This window comes from Phyllostomus discolor, chromosome 14 (genome assembly GCF_004126475.2).
Source record: "Phyllostomus discolor isolate MPI-MPIP mPhyDis1 chromosome 14, mPhyDis1.pri.v3, whole genome shotgun sequence".
Classification (NCBI taxonomy): Eukaryota; Metazoa; Chordata; class Mammalia; order Chiroptera; family Phyllostomidae; genus Phyllostomus; species Phyllostomus discolor.
The window spans coordinates 41,604,075-41,622,442 of NC_040916.2; the positions used below are offsets into that span (position 1 = coordinate 41,604,075).

At 38.0% G+C, this 18,368-nt stretch overlaps 1 protein-coding gene across 2 annotated transcripts in view; it reads left to right on the top strand.

Annotated features, from left to right (window-relative positions):
* The window catches only part of MAN1A2 (mannosidase alpha class 1A member 2), a 126,127-nt gene that overhangs the window by 14,021 nt on the left and 93,738 nt on the right, over positions 1-18,368 (top strand). For both annotated transcript variants that reach the window (XM_028502763.2, XM_036015249.1), the window contains exon 2: positions 10,208-10,463. In XM_028502763.2, coding sequence (XP_028358564.1) covers positions 10,208-10,463 — 256 coding nt within the window. The remainder of the gene's footprint in view (positions 1-10,207; positions 10,464-18,368) is intronic.

Below are 18,368 nucleotides of genomic sequence, written 5' to 3' on the forward strand. Positions count from 1 at the left end.
ATGAAGATTTACTCCTGTTTTTTTAAAGACTTCTATGATTTTAACTTTATGTTGTAGAGTCATTTTGAGTTTTTGTGTAGGAGAAAGGAGTTTAACTCCATTATTCTGTGTGTGGCTCTCTGGCTGTCCCAGCACAATTTGTTAAGGAGACTTATGTTTTCCCCATTGAATAATACTGCCATCTTTGTTGAAAATTTACTGACTGTCCTTGTATGAGTTTATTTCTGGATTCTTAGTTCTGTTTCATTCATTTATATATGTTTATCTTTATGTCAGTACACATTGTTTTGATTACTGTAGCTTTGTAGCAAGTTTAGAAATTGGGAAATGTGAGAGCTCCAACATTGTTCTTTTAAGGTACTGTTGGACTATTTGAAGCCACTTACTATTTCCTAGGAATTTGAGGATCAGCTTTTCAATTTCTGCAAAAACAGCTGTTTGAGTTTTGATAGGGATTGCATTGAGCCTGTAAATTACTTTGGGTAGTATTGTCATCTTAACAATAAGAAATCTTACAATCCATAGCCACATTATCTTTCCATTATTTAAGCCTTCTGTAATTCATTTCAGCAATGTTTATAGTTTTGAGTGTATAGTGTTTCACCTCCTTGGTTAAAGTTATCCTAGGAATTGTTCCTTAATTTTCTTTCTTTCTTTTTTTTACTTATCATTTTTCATTTACAGAAACACATGCGATTTTTGCATGTTGATCTTGTGACCTCAACTTAACTGAATTCATTTATTAGTTCTAGTAGTTATTTTTGTGGATAATTTGGGATTTTGTGTATATTTAGGATGATGTCACCTGTGAATAGAGATATTTCCACTTTTCTCTTTTCAATTTGGATGCCTTTTATTTTCTTTTAATGCCCAATTGCACTGGCTAGAATTCAACGGTGCAATGTTGAATAGCAGTGCTAAAAGTGGCATCTTTGCCTTATTCTTTTTTTTAATACTTACCTGAGGATATGTGTACTGATTTTAGAGAGAAGAGGGGGAAAGAGAGACAGACAGGCAGACAGACAGACAGACAGACACCAATGTGTGAGAGAGACACTGATTGGTTGCCTTCTGAATGTGCTCTGACTGGGGATTGAATCCGCAATCTAAGTATGTGCCCTGACTGGAAATTGAACCCGCACCTTTTGGTGTATAGGATGATGCTCCAACCAACTGAGTTACCCATCCACAGCTGCCTAATTCTTGACCTTAGGGGGAAAACTTTCAGTCTCTCACCTTTGAGTATGATGTTAGCTCTGGGTTTTTCATAAACGCTCTTTATCATATTGAGGAAATTCCCTTTCTATTTATAGTTTGCTAAGTGTGTTTATCATGAGTGTTGGATTTTGTCAAATGCTTTTTTCTGCATTGGGTGAAATTTATATATTTTATATCCTTTGTTCTTTTAATGTGGTGTGCTACATTGATTGATTTTCTTATGTTGGACCACCTTGTGTATGGTGTATGATCATTTTAATAATGCTATTGGAATCAGTTTGCTAGTATTTGTTGAGGATTTTTGCAGCTATATTTGTAAAGGATATTAATCTGTAGTTTTATTTTCTTGTCATGTTTTAGTCTGACTTTGATATGAGGGCAATACTGGCTCCTTAGAATGAGTTAAGAAGTGTTACCTCCTCTTCTGTATTTTGGAAGCATTTGAGTAGGATTGGTGTTAATCCTTTAAATGTGGTAGAATTTACCTGGGAAACCATCAGGTCCTGGGCTTTTCTTTGTTGGGAGGCTCTTGATTCCATATTCAGGTTCCTTACCTGTTATAGGTCTTTTCAGATTTCTATTTCTTCTTGATTCAGTTTTCATAGTTTGTTTCTAGGAATGTGTTGAATTTATCCAGGTTATCTAATGTGGTGTTGTATAGTTATTCACAGTATAGTATTCATTTTTAATCTTTTTTTATTTCTGTAATGTCATTGGTACTGTCCTCATTCTTATTTCTGTTATTTGCATCACCTCTGTTTTGTTTTTCATCATTTATCTAAAGGTTTGTCAAATTTGTTGCTTTTTTTTCAAAGATCAAATTTTTGGTTTTGTTGATTTTTCTCTATTGTTTTCTGTTTTCAATTTTGTTTATCTTTAGTCTAATCTACCACTAGCTTTGGGACTTTTTCTCTTCTTTTTCTAGTTCCTTAAGTTTTAAAGTTACATTAATTTGAGATCTTTTTAAAATGTAGGCAATTGCTGCTATGAATTTCCCTCTGAGCCCTGCTTTTGTTGCATCCCATAACTTTTAATATATTGTATTTTTGTTCTTAGTGGTCTTGTATTTTCTAATTTGCCATATGATTTTTTTAAAATGTGTTTTGTGGATTATGCTATTACAGTTGTCCCAATTTTTCCCCCTCCACCCGGTACCTCATATTCCCCCTGGCAATCCCCCTACTTAGTTGATGTCCATGAGTCATACATATATCATGCATATAAGTTCTTGGGCTACTCCATTTTCTATACTCTTCTTATCTTCCCCCCGTCTATTTGGTATCTACCAATTTGTACTTCTTAACCCCTGTACCTTTTCCCCCATTCTCCCCCTTCTCCCACCCAACTGATAACCTTCCAAATGATCTCCATATCTATGATTTCTATTTCTCTTGTGTTTGTTTGCTTAGTTTGTTTTTTAGAATCAATTGTTGATAGTTGTGAATTTATTGCCATTTTAATGTTCATAGTTTTGATCTTCTTCTTTTTCTTAAATAAGTCCCTTTAACATTTCATATAATGATGGCTTGGTGATGGTGAATTCCTTTAGCTTTACTTTGTATGGGAAGCACTTTATCTGCCCTTCAATTCTAAATGATAACTTTGCTGGGTAGAGTAATCTTAAATTCTAAGTCCTTGCTTTTCATTACTTTGAATATTTCTTGCCAGTACCTTCTTGCCGCTAAGGTTTCTTTTGAGAAATCAGCTGATAGTTTCAGGAACTCCTTTGTAGGCAACTAATGATCTGTTTTTTTCTTGCTACTTTTAAGATTTTCTTTATCTTTAACCTTTGGCAATTTAATTATTATGTGTCTTGGTGTGGTTCTCTGAGTCCATCTTGTTTGAGACTCTTGCACCTCCTGAACTTGTATGTCTTCCTTCACCAAATTAGGAAAGTTTTCTTTCATTATTTTTTCAAATAAGTTTTTAATTTCTTGCTCTTCCTCTTCCCCTTATGGCACCCCTATGATTCAAATGTTGGTATGTTTGAAGTTGTTTCAGAGGTTTCTTCACCTATTCTTGTTTTTTTGGATTCTTTTTTCTTCTTGCTGTTCTGAATGAATGCTCTTTTCTTCCTTATGTTCCAAATCATTGATTTGATTCTCAGCTGCCTTCACTCCACTTTGTTTCTCTATAAATTTTTCTTTATCTCACTTAGTGTAGTCTGTTGCCTGGGTCTTTTTTTATGCTGCTGAAGTGGCCAATGAGTTCCTTAAACATCCTAATAACCAGTGTTTTGAACTGTACATCTTATAGGTTACTTGTCTCCATTTGGTTTAGTTCTTTTTTGGAGTTTTGTTCTGTTCTTTAATTTGGTCCATATTTCTTTGTCTCCTCATTTTGGCAGCCTCCCTGTGTTTGTTTCTGTGTATTAGGTAGAGCTGCTTTGCCTCCCTGTCTTAGTAGCATGGCCTGTTGTAGAAAAGTGCACCCGTAAGTTGGATGGGGCAGAGCCTTAGGTAATCACCAGGGTTGGGCAACTCATGTGAACAAGGGCAATGGAGGAGTCTTTGATGTGGTGTCACTGCTCTGTGGCTTTGTGTGGGGGTGGACTCAGAAAGGGGACAGTGCTGCTGCCTGGCCTCTGAAGTTTTGTGTTAGAGGAAGCTGTTCCCCAGCACTTACCCTGATGCCAGACACTTCATTTTCTCCCTGTATGCCATTGGTGCCCTTCCAGCTGCTGCCCTGGTGCTGGAGCTCAGATAGAGTGAGTCTGTATAAGTCCTAAGTCCATTGCAGGCCCTTTAAGTGGAGACACGTGAGAACCCCACAGTTTCTTCTGCTGACTCAGCCTCCACTGAGTTTTAACCACTGGGTTAGAAGTTGTGGGGATTTATCTTCCTGGCAGTGCAGCTCTGGGCTGGGTGGTCTAATGTGGGGCTGAGATCCCTTGCTCTACAGGGATCCCTTGCTCCAGAGGTGTCCCTCCTCATTTTTATCTACGACACATGGGTTTGGGACCACCTGTTCTACGTCTCTATGTCTCCGCCCTTCCCACCTTTCTGGTTGAACATGACTTCTTCAATTCCTTGGTTGTCAGACTCATATAGCTCGTTTTTCTGACAATTCTGGGTGATAGTTGTTTTATAATTTAGTTGTAACTTTTGTTATGGTTGTGTGAGGAGGTGATCTGTGTTTACCTACACCTCCATCTTGACCAGAAGTACACCATGTGATTTCTTTTTTTTGGTGCTTAAATGAATGTGTTGTTTAATACACACATATTTTTGAATTTTTATTTTTCTTTTGTTATTTTTAAAATTTTATTTATTTTATTTTTAGAGAGAGGGTAAGGGAGGGAGAAAGAGAGGGAGAAAAACATCAATGTGAGAGAGAAACATCGATTGGTTGTCTCCTGTACACACCCGTATTGGCAATCTGCATCTGAGGCAAGTGCCTTGACCTAGAATCTAAACAGCGACCTGTGGCTTTGTAGAATGATGCCCTACCAGCTTAGCCATGCTGGTTAGGACTCAGTTATTGATTTTTATCTTTATTTCATTGTGGTCAGTGAAGGTATTTTGTATGACTGATCTTTTTACATTTATTAAGGGTTATTTTGTGACCTAACATGCTTTCTATTTTAGAGAATGTTCCATATGTGCTTGAGAAGAATGTGGGTTCTGTTATTGGGTAGACTGTTCTGTATGTTTGTTAGGTTTAGTGGGTTTATACTGTTGTTCATATCTTCTCTTTCCATACTGGTCTTTTGTCTAGATAGTCTAGCCATTATTGAAGGTGGGGTATAGAAGTTTGCAACTACCATTGTGAAATTGTGTTTTGTCTTTCAGTCCTCTCAATGCTTGCTCATATATTTTTTGGTTTTTTTGTTTGATGTATATATATTTATAATTGTTATTTCTTTTTGATAAATTGACTTTTCTAACTATTTTAGAATTATATTATCAAGATCTCATCCTTCTGCTTTCTAGTCTCCTCTTAGTACTCCCTGTTGGTTGAACCTGATAGGAAACCAACTGACAAAAAAGACATGGAGGTAATTTGGAGAGTCTGAGCCCCAACATCGTAAAGTAGAGTATCTAAGAGTGGATTTGGAGTTGAGAATTTTGGTTTACTCACTGGTGCTGTATGGCTTTCTTGTTTTTAGTGTATGGGCTTTAATTAGATCTAGATGAGCAGTGGGTGGGGCAGTCTCTGAGGGGCCTCTTAGTCGAATTGGAGTTGAATAGCTAACAGCTCACCTCAGGCAAAATGCCTGTCTGTTGGGATGGGCCTTTTCTCTGGAGAGCCTGTAAGTTGTAGGTGATAGCTTTGACCTGGGTAGATGATCAGGAGGATTTCTTCCCAGGAGGGACTGAGACAGGCCCTCTCAGCAGTTCTCAGCTTAGGCATGTGAATAGCCTTACAGGAAAGCTGTCTGGATAGGTTAGTGCCTTGGGAGGTCCCAGGTCTCTTTCTAGATTTCTGAAAGTACCTTCTTCATGAATGAGTAATAGTAAATAGTAATTATGGGCTGATTGACTGCCTTCCTATATTCCATCTTGTTCTCATTTATGCCATAGTCAGAATAACTTGGAGTTTTAAGCATGTAGGTGAGACTCTTATTTTTCAGTAGTGTTAGTGGGTCAGAATTTTTCATTCTACATTAGCTGAACTGCCTTAGCAAGAATTGAGAGGGAGTGAGTCAAGGCAAGAGCTTAGGTCATAGTCCTAGAATATCTCCTCCATCTGCCCTAAAAAGACTTAGAGAGGAATCTTGGATACAAGTGTTAGAAACCAACTATAATGCATGTAAAATAGGTATTTTTTGGAAGAATATTGGTTGGCTTTCAAAATTGATATTTGGTCTGTGGAACTAGGTTTAGAGGACAGGCATTTAAGGAAGCAGGTATGCAGAACCATACTGAGGGTCAAGAAGTAGTTAAAGCACCATGGCCAGTGCGGCTGGTCAGTAAGAGCTGGTTATCATTATGCTACCTCTGAACAGTGGGTTTCCCTGCTTTTTCAGTGATTTCTGAAATTGAATTTTTTTTTAAGATTTTATTTATTTATTTTTAGAGAGGGAAGGAAGGGAGAAGGAGAGAGAGAGAGAAACATCAATGTGCGGTTGCTGGGGGTCATGGCCTGCAACCCAGGCATGTACCCTGACTGGGAATTGAACCTGCGACACTTTGGTTCGCAGCCTGTGCTCAATCCACTGAGCTATGCTGAAATTGAATTTTTGTTTCTTTATGTCACTTATTCCAGATCTGTAGTTTCAGGCAGAGCATCTGATCACCTAAGTGTAGGTCATAGGGCCTTGCCTTGATGTTTTACAGTAGAAGGATAAAGTACCTAGAACCGTTTTGCTTCTATAGAAAGAGGAGGGAGCCTGCTACCAAAATGCTCGCGAATTTCTGAATTTAGATGGAGGGTTACATATTAACATCTTAAGAAATATAAACTGAAAAGGACCCTAAGTTTTATTATAGTGACTTATATTATAGTTAGGAATAAAGTTCTTACTTGTGCTGTGCTACTTAGAAATGTAGATATAAACAGTCTTCCTGGATTCTACCGTTCTAGAACTTTCTGTGCAGTGGTTTAAAATGGGCCAGTACTGTTCTCCTTGGAGAGAGGTCTTGGACACATGGGAGCATTTTTCGTTTGTTACAATGAAGAAAAGAGTGACACTATTGGTATTTAGTAGATGAGGGCCAGGAATGCTAACCAGTCCACCATAGTGCCCTGGTGTCCTGCACAACAGATAATTGAATTGTCTTGCCTGACATGCCCAGAGTGTATCTGAGAAACACTAAGTTATAAGGATCATTTAAATGAAGGGCCAGAAATTATTACTGGCCTCCATCTTTCATCGTCTGCACTGTATAGCTCCGGCATTATTTCTCACTTTCTTGTTTTGCTTCTGGTCCCTTTCCTTAGTTCAAGAGACTTGGTTCCTTTTCAAGTCTTCTGCTCCAATTTAAAATCTGTCTCCAGGACCATTTATAAAAATTAGCTTGAAATGGATCTTGCTTGAGCTGCCATAACAAAACATCATAGACTGATGGCCTAAATCTCACAGTTTTAGAGGCTGAAAAGTCCAAGATCAAGGTCTAGCAGGTTCAGTTTTTGGCATTTAGTAGATGAGGGCGAGGAATGCTAACCAGTCCACCATAGTGCCCTGGTGTCCTGCACAACAGATAATTGAATTGTCTAATTGAAGAGAGCCTGGCTTGTCCTGGCTTGCAGGTAGCTGCCTTCTTGCTGTGTCCTTACATGGCCATTCATTTGTGCTTGGGGCCGGTCAGGAGGAGGGGGAAGGGTGGGGTGGGGTGGGGTGGGGTGGGGCGAGGGGAGAGTTATATAAAAAGAAAGATATATTTCTGTTTCTCTTTGTCTTCTTTTCTTTTTAATAGTTTAGCTTTTATTTATTTATTTTTTGTATTCCTCACTTGAGGGCATGCTTTTTGATTTTAGAGAGAGGGGAAGGGAAAGAGAGAGAGGGGGAGAGAAACATTGGTAGGTTGGCTCTTGCACATGCTGGAACTGGGACTGAACCCACAACCCAGGCACATGTCCCGATTGGGAATTGAGCCTGCCACCTTTTGGTTTACAGGTGGTTACTCCAACCAACTGAGCCCAGCCGGCAGGGCTGTCTTGTCTTCTTATAAAACCACTAATTCCATCATGAGTGCCTCACCCTTATGTCCTGATTTAACACTAACTACTTTCCAAAAGCCTCATCTTCAGATACTATCATGTTTGGGGTTAAAGTTTCAACATATGAATTTTTGGGGACACAAATATTCAGCGTCAGGGATAGTGTCTTAGGGAGAAACCAAATAAACCTAGGCAGCCACAGAAACAAATTACCAGTGTTAGAAATTTGGGTCCAGAGTACTTAGTAACCTGGTAAAGGCTGACCATATGTATTTTGTTGTAACAGTTGAGAAAATACAGTTAGATGTTGAATAGGAAGAGTATATAAAATAAGAACAGAAATGAGGATAGAATACAGTGTATTTGAGGTGCACTGATGATAGAGCCAATGATCAGCAGCTTGTAAAGGCAGGCCTGAGGAAGAGGGACTTGCAAAGGAAGGATAAACTCAGGTATCAGTTTTTAACTGTGGTGGGTATAAGACTGGTGTGAGGTTGAGGAAAGTGGAAACAGCAGGTGGTATAGTACTCAAGGGAGGAAGGGAGCACCACTGAAGTAGAGGTGGAGGCAGTTTTTAAGGAAGTTTTTAGCTATTTATGTATTTTTTAATACATGGATGAGGCTTTGTGTTTGTAGGTGAAGAGTAAAGATCTACTAGACAAGGAGAGAGTGAATAGAAAGGGAAAATACTCGTATCTTTGTCTGAATATTTGCAAAACAAGATTTCAGTGCAATTTTTTGTATACATACATAATCGAGGATTGTGTTTGTCCTTTACAATGTTTCCAAACATTTAAATACACTAATTGGAGAAGGAAATCTATCCTTTGGTTAATATATTTCTGGCAAATCAACCCTCAGATACTAATGAGAGCCCTAGGGAAAGAGAACATCTAAGATAGAGTGTGGCTCACTTACAATTAGGTTATTTACCAGCTATAAAAATCACAAAATACCAGTGGCTTACACAAGGTAGAAGTTCATTTCTGATCACATGAATTCCGTGGGAGCAGTTTCAATAAGGTAGGCTGAGAAATAGACTTTTTATTTAGCAGGATCGTGTGCTTATCTAAAAATTGAGGGCTCTGGGACTAAGAAGGGAGAAAAGATGTTGAGAGATAGGTGTTAGTATTTATACAGTAAAAGTCAAATTCTTAAATAACATTTATCCCTTATGTGAAAGGCATAGTGTTTAAGAAGTCAAAATGCCTGTGTTTGTAACTAGGTTCTCTACTTACTAGCTCTATGACCCTAAACAAATTACTTAGTTTTTCTCTTTGTGCCTTACTGTTTCATAATAAGGTGAGAACAGTGTTTAATAGAGGGTATTTCATTAATGGTGTGAGAATTTAATAAGATAATCTATGTAATTCACTAAGCCAGTGCTTGGATGCAATACACCTAAGCCACAATAGTGATTATTTTTGTTGTTATTTGTCTAAGTTTTTCAGGGACCAAGGGGTTTGCAAGGTGACTGTGGTGACGGTTGAGTTAGATGTTTAGAGTAGCCATCATTGTTGGCTGGTTTGGAAAGTAGTACCTACCATTCCTGCATTCAGTCACGTAGATTGGGTGGAGGCTGAGAGAAGACTGAGCTGTTACAAAATAGGTCTGAGTAGAAAACCCAGTGTCCACACTACGGTAGTGGTTTCCAAACGTTTGTGTTCACCAGAATCATCAGGGGAGTTCCTAACAATGTAGATTCATGGGTGTCACACAGTCCTGCTGAATTGGAATGTGTGTTTGTAACAAGGGCTCATGAGAATTTTAGGTAGTCATACCCGCATCACTCAGGAATGATTGCGCTATAAGCTCTATGGTATTTCCAAAATGCAAAAGTTTTCGAAGAGCATGATGTACTATTACAATAATGCAAAATTTCCCATCCTCTTATTTTTCCGCTTATCTCTTTCCTTGACACTATATTTTTGTTTATCTTGATACTTAATTCTTAATTCTATTTTTGATTTTCTCTCTCCCACCTAGTTTTTCACTGGTATGTCTTCCTTCCTTCCTTTCTTCCTCCTCCCCTGCCTCCTTTTTTTCCCCTTTTTGTTTTTAATGTGTCTACTGACAAGTTACAGATTGCTGTTTTCTCTGTTCTCATTGGCCCTGAAATTGTAACTTACTTTCTAGGTTCCCTCTTCCTCCATTGTGTAACATGTTAGTATGTTAGCCCCTGTCATATGGGGCTCATACCAAGTTATATTTATCCTCTTCTTCAGGCAGATGGGCTTGAGCCTCTCACAGGTCATTCCTACCTTTTAACGCAGGAGCAGGAAACAGCTACCAGAGTTTGGTGGAGGAAACTTTAAGTTTTATGTTTAAAGCTTGAAGTTCTTAAGGGTCATTCAAACCATTCTTTTTTTCTCTCTTTTTCTTACAGGGAAGAAGAGGAACATTTGAGAAACAAAATTCGAGCTGATCACGAGAAGGCCTTGGAAGAAGCAAAAGAAAAATTAAAAAAGTCAAGAGAGGAAATCCAAGCAGAAATTCAGACAGAGAAAAATAAGGTAGTCCAAGAAATGAAGACAAAAGAGAAAAAGCCACTGCCACCAGTCCCTATACCAAACCTTTTAGGAATAAGTGGTGGAGACCCTGAAGATAATGACATAAAAAAGAAAAGGGAAAAAATTAAAGAGGTAATAATAAGCTGATATTTAAGATACAGAGTGGTTGTGGATATATATTTGACTGGAGAGATAGACACACTGTTTATGTTGTCATACTTTGGCCTTGTTTGTTTTGGGGTCATAGTTGTAGTTCAGTTTCTAAGTTGGCAGTAAGGGCTAGAACTCTCTTTCTTAATATTGGTTATAATTACTGAATACTTAAAATTTTGACAATGTTTGGATGGTTACATCACTCACCCATTTGTGTTCAGAGATCTTTTGATATTCAGCATTTTATAAATAATGTAGAATAGATTTATAAATAATTTGTCACTGAACAAGAAATTTCTTAAGTGTTAAGAAGTTATAAGGGACTCTGTTAAATGCTCTGTATATCTCCTTAGAAACATGCTTCTGAAGAGTTAGCATTAAATCTGCCATCTTTTAAGGAATATGTCATGAAACCCCATAACTTCACAGCAGATTAAGAATACATATTTTTTCCAAAGAATCTCAGTGGATTGAAGAATGAGGAGGGATTGATCTGAGAGTTTTTTGTATTTGTTTAGTCACAGAAGTCTTTCAGTTTGTTACTTTAGTAATGACTTGGAGATACAGAGACTACTGGGGTGGGGGTGGGGTAGGAATCTAGTGACTATTTCAGGTGAACTTTGTTAATTAGAACCTCAGCTAATTCCAGGTGGAGGTTGCAGTTGTACTACCTCTGTAGAAGAAGATTCTGTCTGGGTGTAATAGCATCAATAATATTTCAAAGGCATTGTTTGTCATAAGATAATAAACTTAGTTCAAATAGTCAAATATTTATATGGACATGTTCTAGTGATGAATATGAAAGATTTAGTAGGTACTTTAAGCTTGGCCTTATGAATTATTATAAGACCCTGGCCTTGATGGAATCAAAATAGCACTGTGCTCTGACTTTACCTCACTCCTGGCATCTTGTTTTATGTACAGACTGCTTAAGGCACTTTCTTTGGACACCATTGGAGACACATTGATTGGTTTGTTTTTTTTTTCCAGATGCCTGACCTGCTTTTTTTTTTAGATGTCATTAGAATGTATTGAAGTACTTTCTCATGTACATAATAATTTAGGTAGATAACTGTGTGCTTAGGGAACCCTGAGACCACCCAAAGGTCATTGAGACCAGTCAGTGATTTACAAGAAGTAGTCACAGGAAGGACTCAGTGAAGCTGTTGTATTCGTGGTTTCAGTTTATTACAGCAAAATTAAAATTAGTAATAGAAAAGGCGCATAGGAGAGAGTCCAGGAGAGACCTGGTGCAGGCCTCTCGTTGTCCTCTCCCAGCGGAGTGATATGGACAGTGCTTGGTTCTCCCAGCAGTGGTATGTGGCCGTGGGCATGAAGTGCTGCCTACCAGGGAAGTTCCCCTGAGCCTTGGTGTCCGGGGTTTTTACTGGAGGCTCCTTATGTATGCTTGGCTGAACTTAGTTCTGCAATTCCACCAGAGTCAGGCTGATACCATGTGGCCAAAGGCCCCTACTGTAAATCACATTATTATCATAAACTGACACAGCCCAGGGCTTCAGGTAGACAAAGATACTCATAACATACAGGATAATAAAGGGTTTGAGGTTATTTTCCAGGAGCCCAGTGTGGGCCAAACCTTTCTTTGGGATCTGCGGGGTTTGGACAACCTAGATCTGCTGAATTAATCCTTTAGAGCACGCCATATTATCCAGTTTTCTTATAAATCATCATAAAACATAATGACCCCTTTGTAGGTTCCTGTTAAACCTTATGGTACTGACTTAGCAAGCAGAGAGAGTTGAAACCTACGCTTGCAGGGGAATGAGCTAACTAGAGGATAGGTGATGTGAACTGCAGAATACCTGAAAGTGTCAAGAATTAGACACCATTTACTTAAGGTTGTATTAAGAAAATAGAGCTGGAAAAGGATTATTTGAAAGTTTTAAAAGGAGCTCTTAACCCCTAGATCCCTAATTCTATACCCTGTGCATCCCAGCCACTACCCTCCCTTTCCAAACAGAAGACAAAAGTTAACCTTTTGGAAGGATAAATTAGAGAATATCTGGATTTTGGGAATACCAGGTGTGGCTGAGTGAAAGCGCAGAGATCATTCTAAAAAATAAAGAAAGTGATGGGGGTGCAGGGATTAGGTAAAAAATGCATTCTGAATGTTGAGATCACTTTCTCCTGCCCACTTCTCAGAAATCTGGAAGCCAGGTTTATATTCAGCACAGTGGAGAATGGAGGACTTCTCTCTGGGGAGACTGGTCCAAGAGAAAAGACCTACACTGTTCCTCAAGCACCCCTGGGTTTCACTTGGTCTCTCTAAGATGAGTCTCAGTCAGCTGCAATAGTTGGCTCATTCACTGACAGCCTTTGTCTAATAAGTGCCTCACTCGTACGTGGAGAGCAAACCAAAGGCCACCAGACATTTAAGGAAAGTTTCTCACGTGACAGGTCAAAACAGATGGAACAAGTGAATTCAGAGGGTACAGAAATAATAAAGGGAGCAGAAAAAAATATTAAAAAATTAACATCATTGGAGTGACAAAAAATGAATTCATGAAATAAGAATAGTAAGTTATAAAAAGGAACATTTATAAAGTAACAAAGAGCTTTTGGAAATTAAAAATATGATAGAATTAAAAATTTCAAAAGAAGAGTTTGAAGATAAAATTGAGCAAATCTCTCAGGACAAAAAATGGAGAAAATTAAAAAATTATAAGATCAATCTAGAACATCTGACAAGTTATTAGATAGATATGGTTGGAAGAGAGCAGGGATAATGGAGAGAAAGAAGTCAAAGAGACAACTCAAGAAAATTAGCCAGTCTAAAGCAAGTGAATTGCTGGATTGAAAGGACCTGTCAGGCATCCATCACAATAAGCAAAGAAGAAAAAAAAAACAACGGACTCTTGAAATGTTAGAAAAGTAGCATTAAAAAGATCATAAAAGTTTACAAGGGAAAAAAAAAGGTTCCACTCAAAAGATTGGGATTGTACATAATGGTTCATCAGATTCCTCAGCAATAATAATGGAAACTAGAAAGAATTATGTCTAATCAAATTATGAATCAGATCTGACAGTAAAGATATTTTTAGGCATTTTCTCAGATTGCTACTGTAAAATATACTTCAGCACAAAAATAGGAAGAGAAGGGATTTTGGAAACAGGGTACCTGTCACTATAGAGAATAAAGAAGGGCATTCCTAGGACTGCGACTGAGGGGATCAGCAGCTGATGGCTGTGCTTCGTGTGGTGAGAACAGCAGTCCAGAGTAGAGTAGGATAGAGAGCTTCAGGAAGGGTATATTACAGAATAAAATAGAACTGATAGTTTGTCTGACTTGGATGTAAATTCATAACTGTTATGTTACAAACTAAGGAAACAAACAAAAAATCCCACTAAACCCTCAGACCAGCAGCTAATAGCAGGGAAAACAAAGGTCGAACAAAGTAATGTAATGATTATAAGAAAAACATGTTAACTACATTGGGAGTATGTGGGCCAGGGAAATACATATATGTGGGGAAGTATATGTAGAGGTGAGTGGATAGAGGCACTAGAGAGCTCAGTTATCTTAACTATAGGAGAACATAGTAAATATCTAAAGCTTAAAAACAAGAAATAGCATTATAACCTATATTTAGAAATATAGTGGTAAATAGGGAAAAATAGGTGAAAGTTTAAGTAATTGTCTCAGGACAGTAGAAATTATGAGTGGGAAAGATATGATAGGTTATTAGATTTTTTAAAAAATTTAATGTTAATGAAACAATATATATATACAACAAAATGTACCTGTTTTAAGAGTACTGCTTGATGGGCTTTGGCATCTGTGTAACAGCAGTTACAGTCAAGTTATGACTATGTCCCTAATGTCAAAATGGTTTTCTTGTGCCCCCTCTCTGGTCAGTCCCCCTGGTTCCTTGGTCCCAGGCAACCACAGATCTGTTTTTAGTCATTATAGGTTAGATTTGTCTTTCCTAGAGTTTCAGTCAAATGGAATAGAGTAATAAAGCATGTGTGACATTTTGTTGCTAGGCTTTTGCTCAGCATAGTGTTTTTGAGATTTATCTGTGTAGATGCACATAAAGTTAACTTTTTTCTTAGTAGTATTCTATTTTGTGGCTATACCATGATTTCGTCTATTCATTTGCCTGTTGAACATTTGCTGTACATTTGTCCCAGTTTTTGGCTGTTAGGAACAAAGTTGTTATGAACATTTGTGTTCAAGTCTTTGGGCACATGTTTTAGTTTTAGTTTTGACATTTTAGTCTGTGGTCTCTTGTGAGTCAGTTTTTTTAATTGTGAGAAGTAAAGGCCTTGCTTTATTTTTTTTACATAGGGCTTTCTAGTTGTTCATTTGTTGAAAGGACTGTCTCTTCCTGATTGAATTATCTTGGCAGTTTTGTACAGAATCAGTTGACAAAATCAGCAGGTATTGAGTCTCTTTCTGGGCTCACATCTATTCTGTTAATCTCCATGATTATCCTTAATGCCAGTATGACACTGTGTTGATGACTTTAACTTACAGTAAGTGTTTAAATTAGGTAAGTCCTCCAGTTTTGTTCTTTGTATAAATTGTTTTGGCTCTTCTGGGTCCTCTGCCTTTCTAGAATTAACTTTTCTACGAAAATAAATGGTTGCTGGGTTTTGATTGAGATTTTACTGAATCTGTAGATGAATTTGGAAAAATTATCTTAACAGTAGTCTTCCATTCCATGAGCATGTTACGTCTTCCTGCTTTTTTAGGTTTTCTTTAATTTCTCTCGGTGGTGTTTGTAGTTCCCAGTATATAGTTCTTACACATATTCTATTACATTTTTCCTAAGTATGTCATCTTTCTTGATGCTATTATAAATTAATTGTTTTAAAATTTCCATTTCTGTTGTTTATTACCAGATACGGAAATATATTTGATTTTAGTCTGTTAAATTTGTATCCTGTTATTTTACTGAAGTCACTTATTATGTAGTTATAGTGACTTTTTTTTAAGATTGCTTAGAATTTTTCTTGTACAGAATTATGCCCTCTGTGACTAGAAATTTTTACCTTTTTCCTTTTTGATTTTTATGTCTTTAATTCTTTTTCTTCTCTTATTGTACTCTCTAGGAGTTCTAGTACACTGTTGAAAAAAAGTAATGAGAATGGACATACTTAAATTTTTTTCAATTGTAGGGGTTCAGCATTTACTCTTATACCATTAAATGTGTAGTTAGAAGTAGGTTTTTGGAGAGATTCTATTCACTGACAGTTTTTATCATGAGTGAGTGTTAAGTTTTTGTCAAATGCTTTGTTTACATCTATAAAGATTATTGGATGATGTTTTTTCTGTTATTCTGTTAACATGATGAATTATATTGATTGGTTTTTTGAATGTTATATTAGTTTTAAATTCCTGGGTTAAACTGCATTTGGTCATTGTGTCCTTTTTATATATTGCTAATTTTTGTTCAGCAGTCCTGCATTTGTGTTTTTATTGGTTTTTAGTTTCCTTGTAATATATTTGCCTGGTTTTGGTATCTGGGTAAGTCTGGCTGCTGAAAAAATAAATTGGAAAGTGTTTCGATGTGTACTGTTAAATTAATAGATTTTTGCTACATTACAGTCTACTATTAAATAATTCAATTGATATATAATTAAATACATTGCTTATATATAATTGTGTTACTTAGACTCCTTGGGTTATAAGAAACTCAGTACAAACCGATTGATATAAAAGTATTTATTAGCATAATGGCTCTGAGGGCTTCAAGCTTGGCTGAATCCAAGTCTGTAGATGGTATTGTCAGTAATATGTATCTGTCTCTTTCCCTTTCTTTTGTTACTTAGTTTCTTCAAATTGGGAGAGAGTTAGCCCCCATCAACTCCAAGATTATATATTACTTAGACCTTGAGGTTGCAAACTGAGAGAGTCTTTCTGTCTCCTACTGTCTATACTGACATGTGTGTGTAAAAGGAGTTGATTGTCCCTATGTGACTCACATGTACACAGTCACTTTGTCCAGGTCAGGGGTTGGCAAACTACAACCTGTGGGCCAAATTCTGACTTGTAAAAAAAAATTATTACTTTTTTTAATCCTCACTTGAGGACCTGTTTATTGACTTTTTGGAGAGAGAGGAAGAATGGGGGAGGGTAAAGAGGGGGGAAGAAAGAAAGAAAAGAAAGGAAGGAAAAGGTAAAGGAAATGGAAAAGGAAGGAAAAGGAAAGAAAAGAAAAAAACAAACAAACATCAATGTGAGAGAAACATTGATTAGTTAACTCCCTTATGTGTCCTGATTGGGGATCAAACCTACAACTTTTTGGTGTACAGGATGACACTCCAACCAACTATACCATCTGGCGAGGGCTCTGCCTTTATTTTTTAAAAAGAAAGTTTAATTGGGACTTCTAGCCAAGATGGAAGTATAGGTAGACACACTGTGCCTCCTCACACAACCAAGATAGGGACGACAGCAACAATTTAGAAACAGAATAACAACCAGAACTGACAGAAAATTGAACTGTATGGAAGTTGGACAACCAAGGAGTTAAAATAGACACGTTCATCCAGACCAGTAGGAGGGGCAGAGTTGGGAAGCCAGGTGGAGGGGGTCCCAGAACAAAGAGTGTGGGGACCGGCATAAGTCAACCTGGGCGTGCAAGCGGCAGCTGGCAGTCCCCTGCCAAGGGGTGGCAACCGGCAGACCCAGTGAGGCAGCAATTGTGAAGCAAGGTACTGCACACAGGGCAGCTGGCTGACCAGGCGGTCCCAGGGTCCCAGTGTCAGGAAATAGAGACTCAGGGCACTGATTGAAAACACCTGTGTGGGTTGAGGTGCAGGGAGAGACTCCCAGCTCCACAGGAGAGGTTGTTGGAAAGACCCATGGGGTGCACAAGCCCACCCACATGGGAATTAGCACCAGAAAGGCCCCGTTTGCTTGGGGGAAGTGGTGGAAGGGACTGAAGTCCGATGGAGAGTGGAACAGGCGCCATTGTTCTTCTTGGACCTCGCCCCCACATACAGTGTCACAACCCAGCAACTGGGTTGCCCTGCTCTGGTGAACACCTAAGGCTCCGCCCCTTATATGTATCAGGCACGACAAGACAAAAAAAAAAAAAAAAAAGATGGCTCAAACAGAAGAACAAATGAAAGCCCCAGAACCAATACTTTTAAGCGACCGACAGATAGCCAACCTATCAGATGCACAGTTCAAAACACTGGTGATCAGGATGCTCACAGAATTGGTTGATTTTGGTGGCAAATTAGATGAAAAAATGAAGGCTACAATAAGTGAAATGAAGAAAAACACACAGGGAACCAATAGTGATGGAAAGAAAGCTGGGTCTCACATCAATGGAGTGTACCAGAAGGAGGAAAACAACATACAATCAGAAAAGAATGAAGAAATAAGAATTCAGAAAAATGAGGAGAGGCCTAGGAACCTCCAGGACATCATTAAATGATCCAACATCCGAATTATAGAGGTACCAGAAGGAGAAGAGAAAGAGCAACAAATGGAAAACTTACCTGAATAAAATTTAGGAGAACTTCCCCAATCTGGCAAAGGAAATAGACTAACCAGGAAGTCCAGGAAGCTCAGAGAGTCCCAAAGAAGTTGGACCCAGGAGGAACACACCAAGGCACATCATAATTACATTGGCCGAGGTAAAAATGAAGGAGAGAATCCTAGAAGCAGCAAGAGATAAGGAGACAGTAACCTACAAAGACCTTACAGGCAAGAAGGGGCTGGAAAGAAGTATTCCAAGTCATGAAAGGCAAGGACCTACATCCCATATTGCTTTATCCAGCAAAGCTTTCATTTAGAATGGAAGGGCAGATCAAGTGCTTCCCGGATAAGGTCAAGTGAAAGGAGTTCATCATCACCAAGCCCTTATTTTATGAAATGTTAAAGGGACTTATCTAAGAAAGAAGATA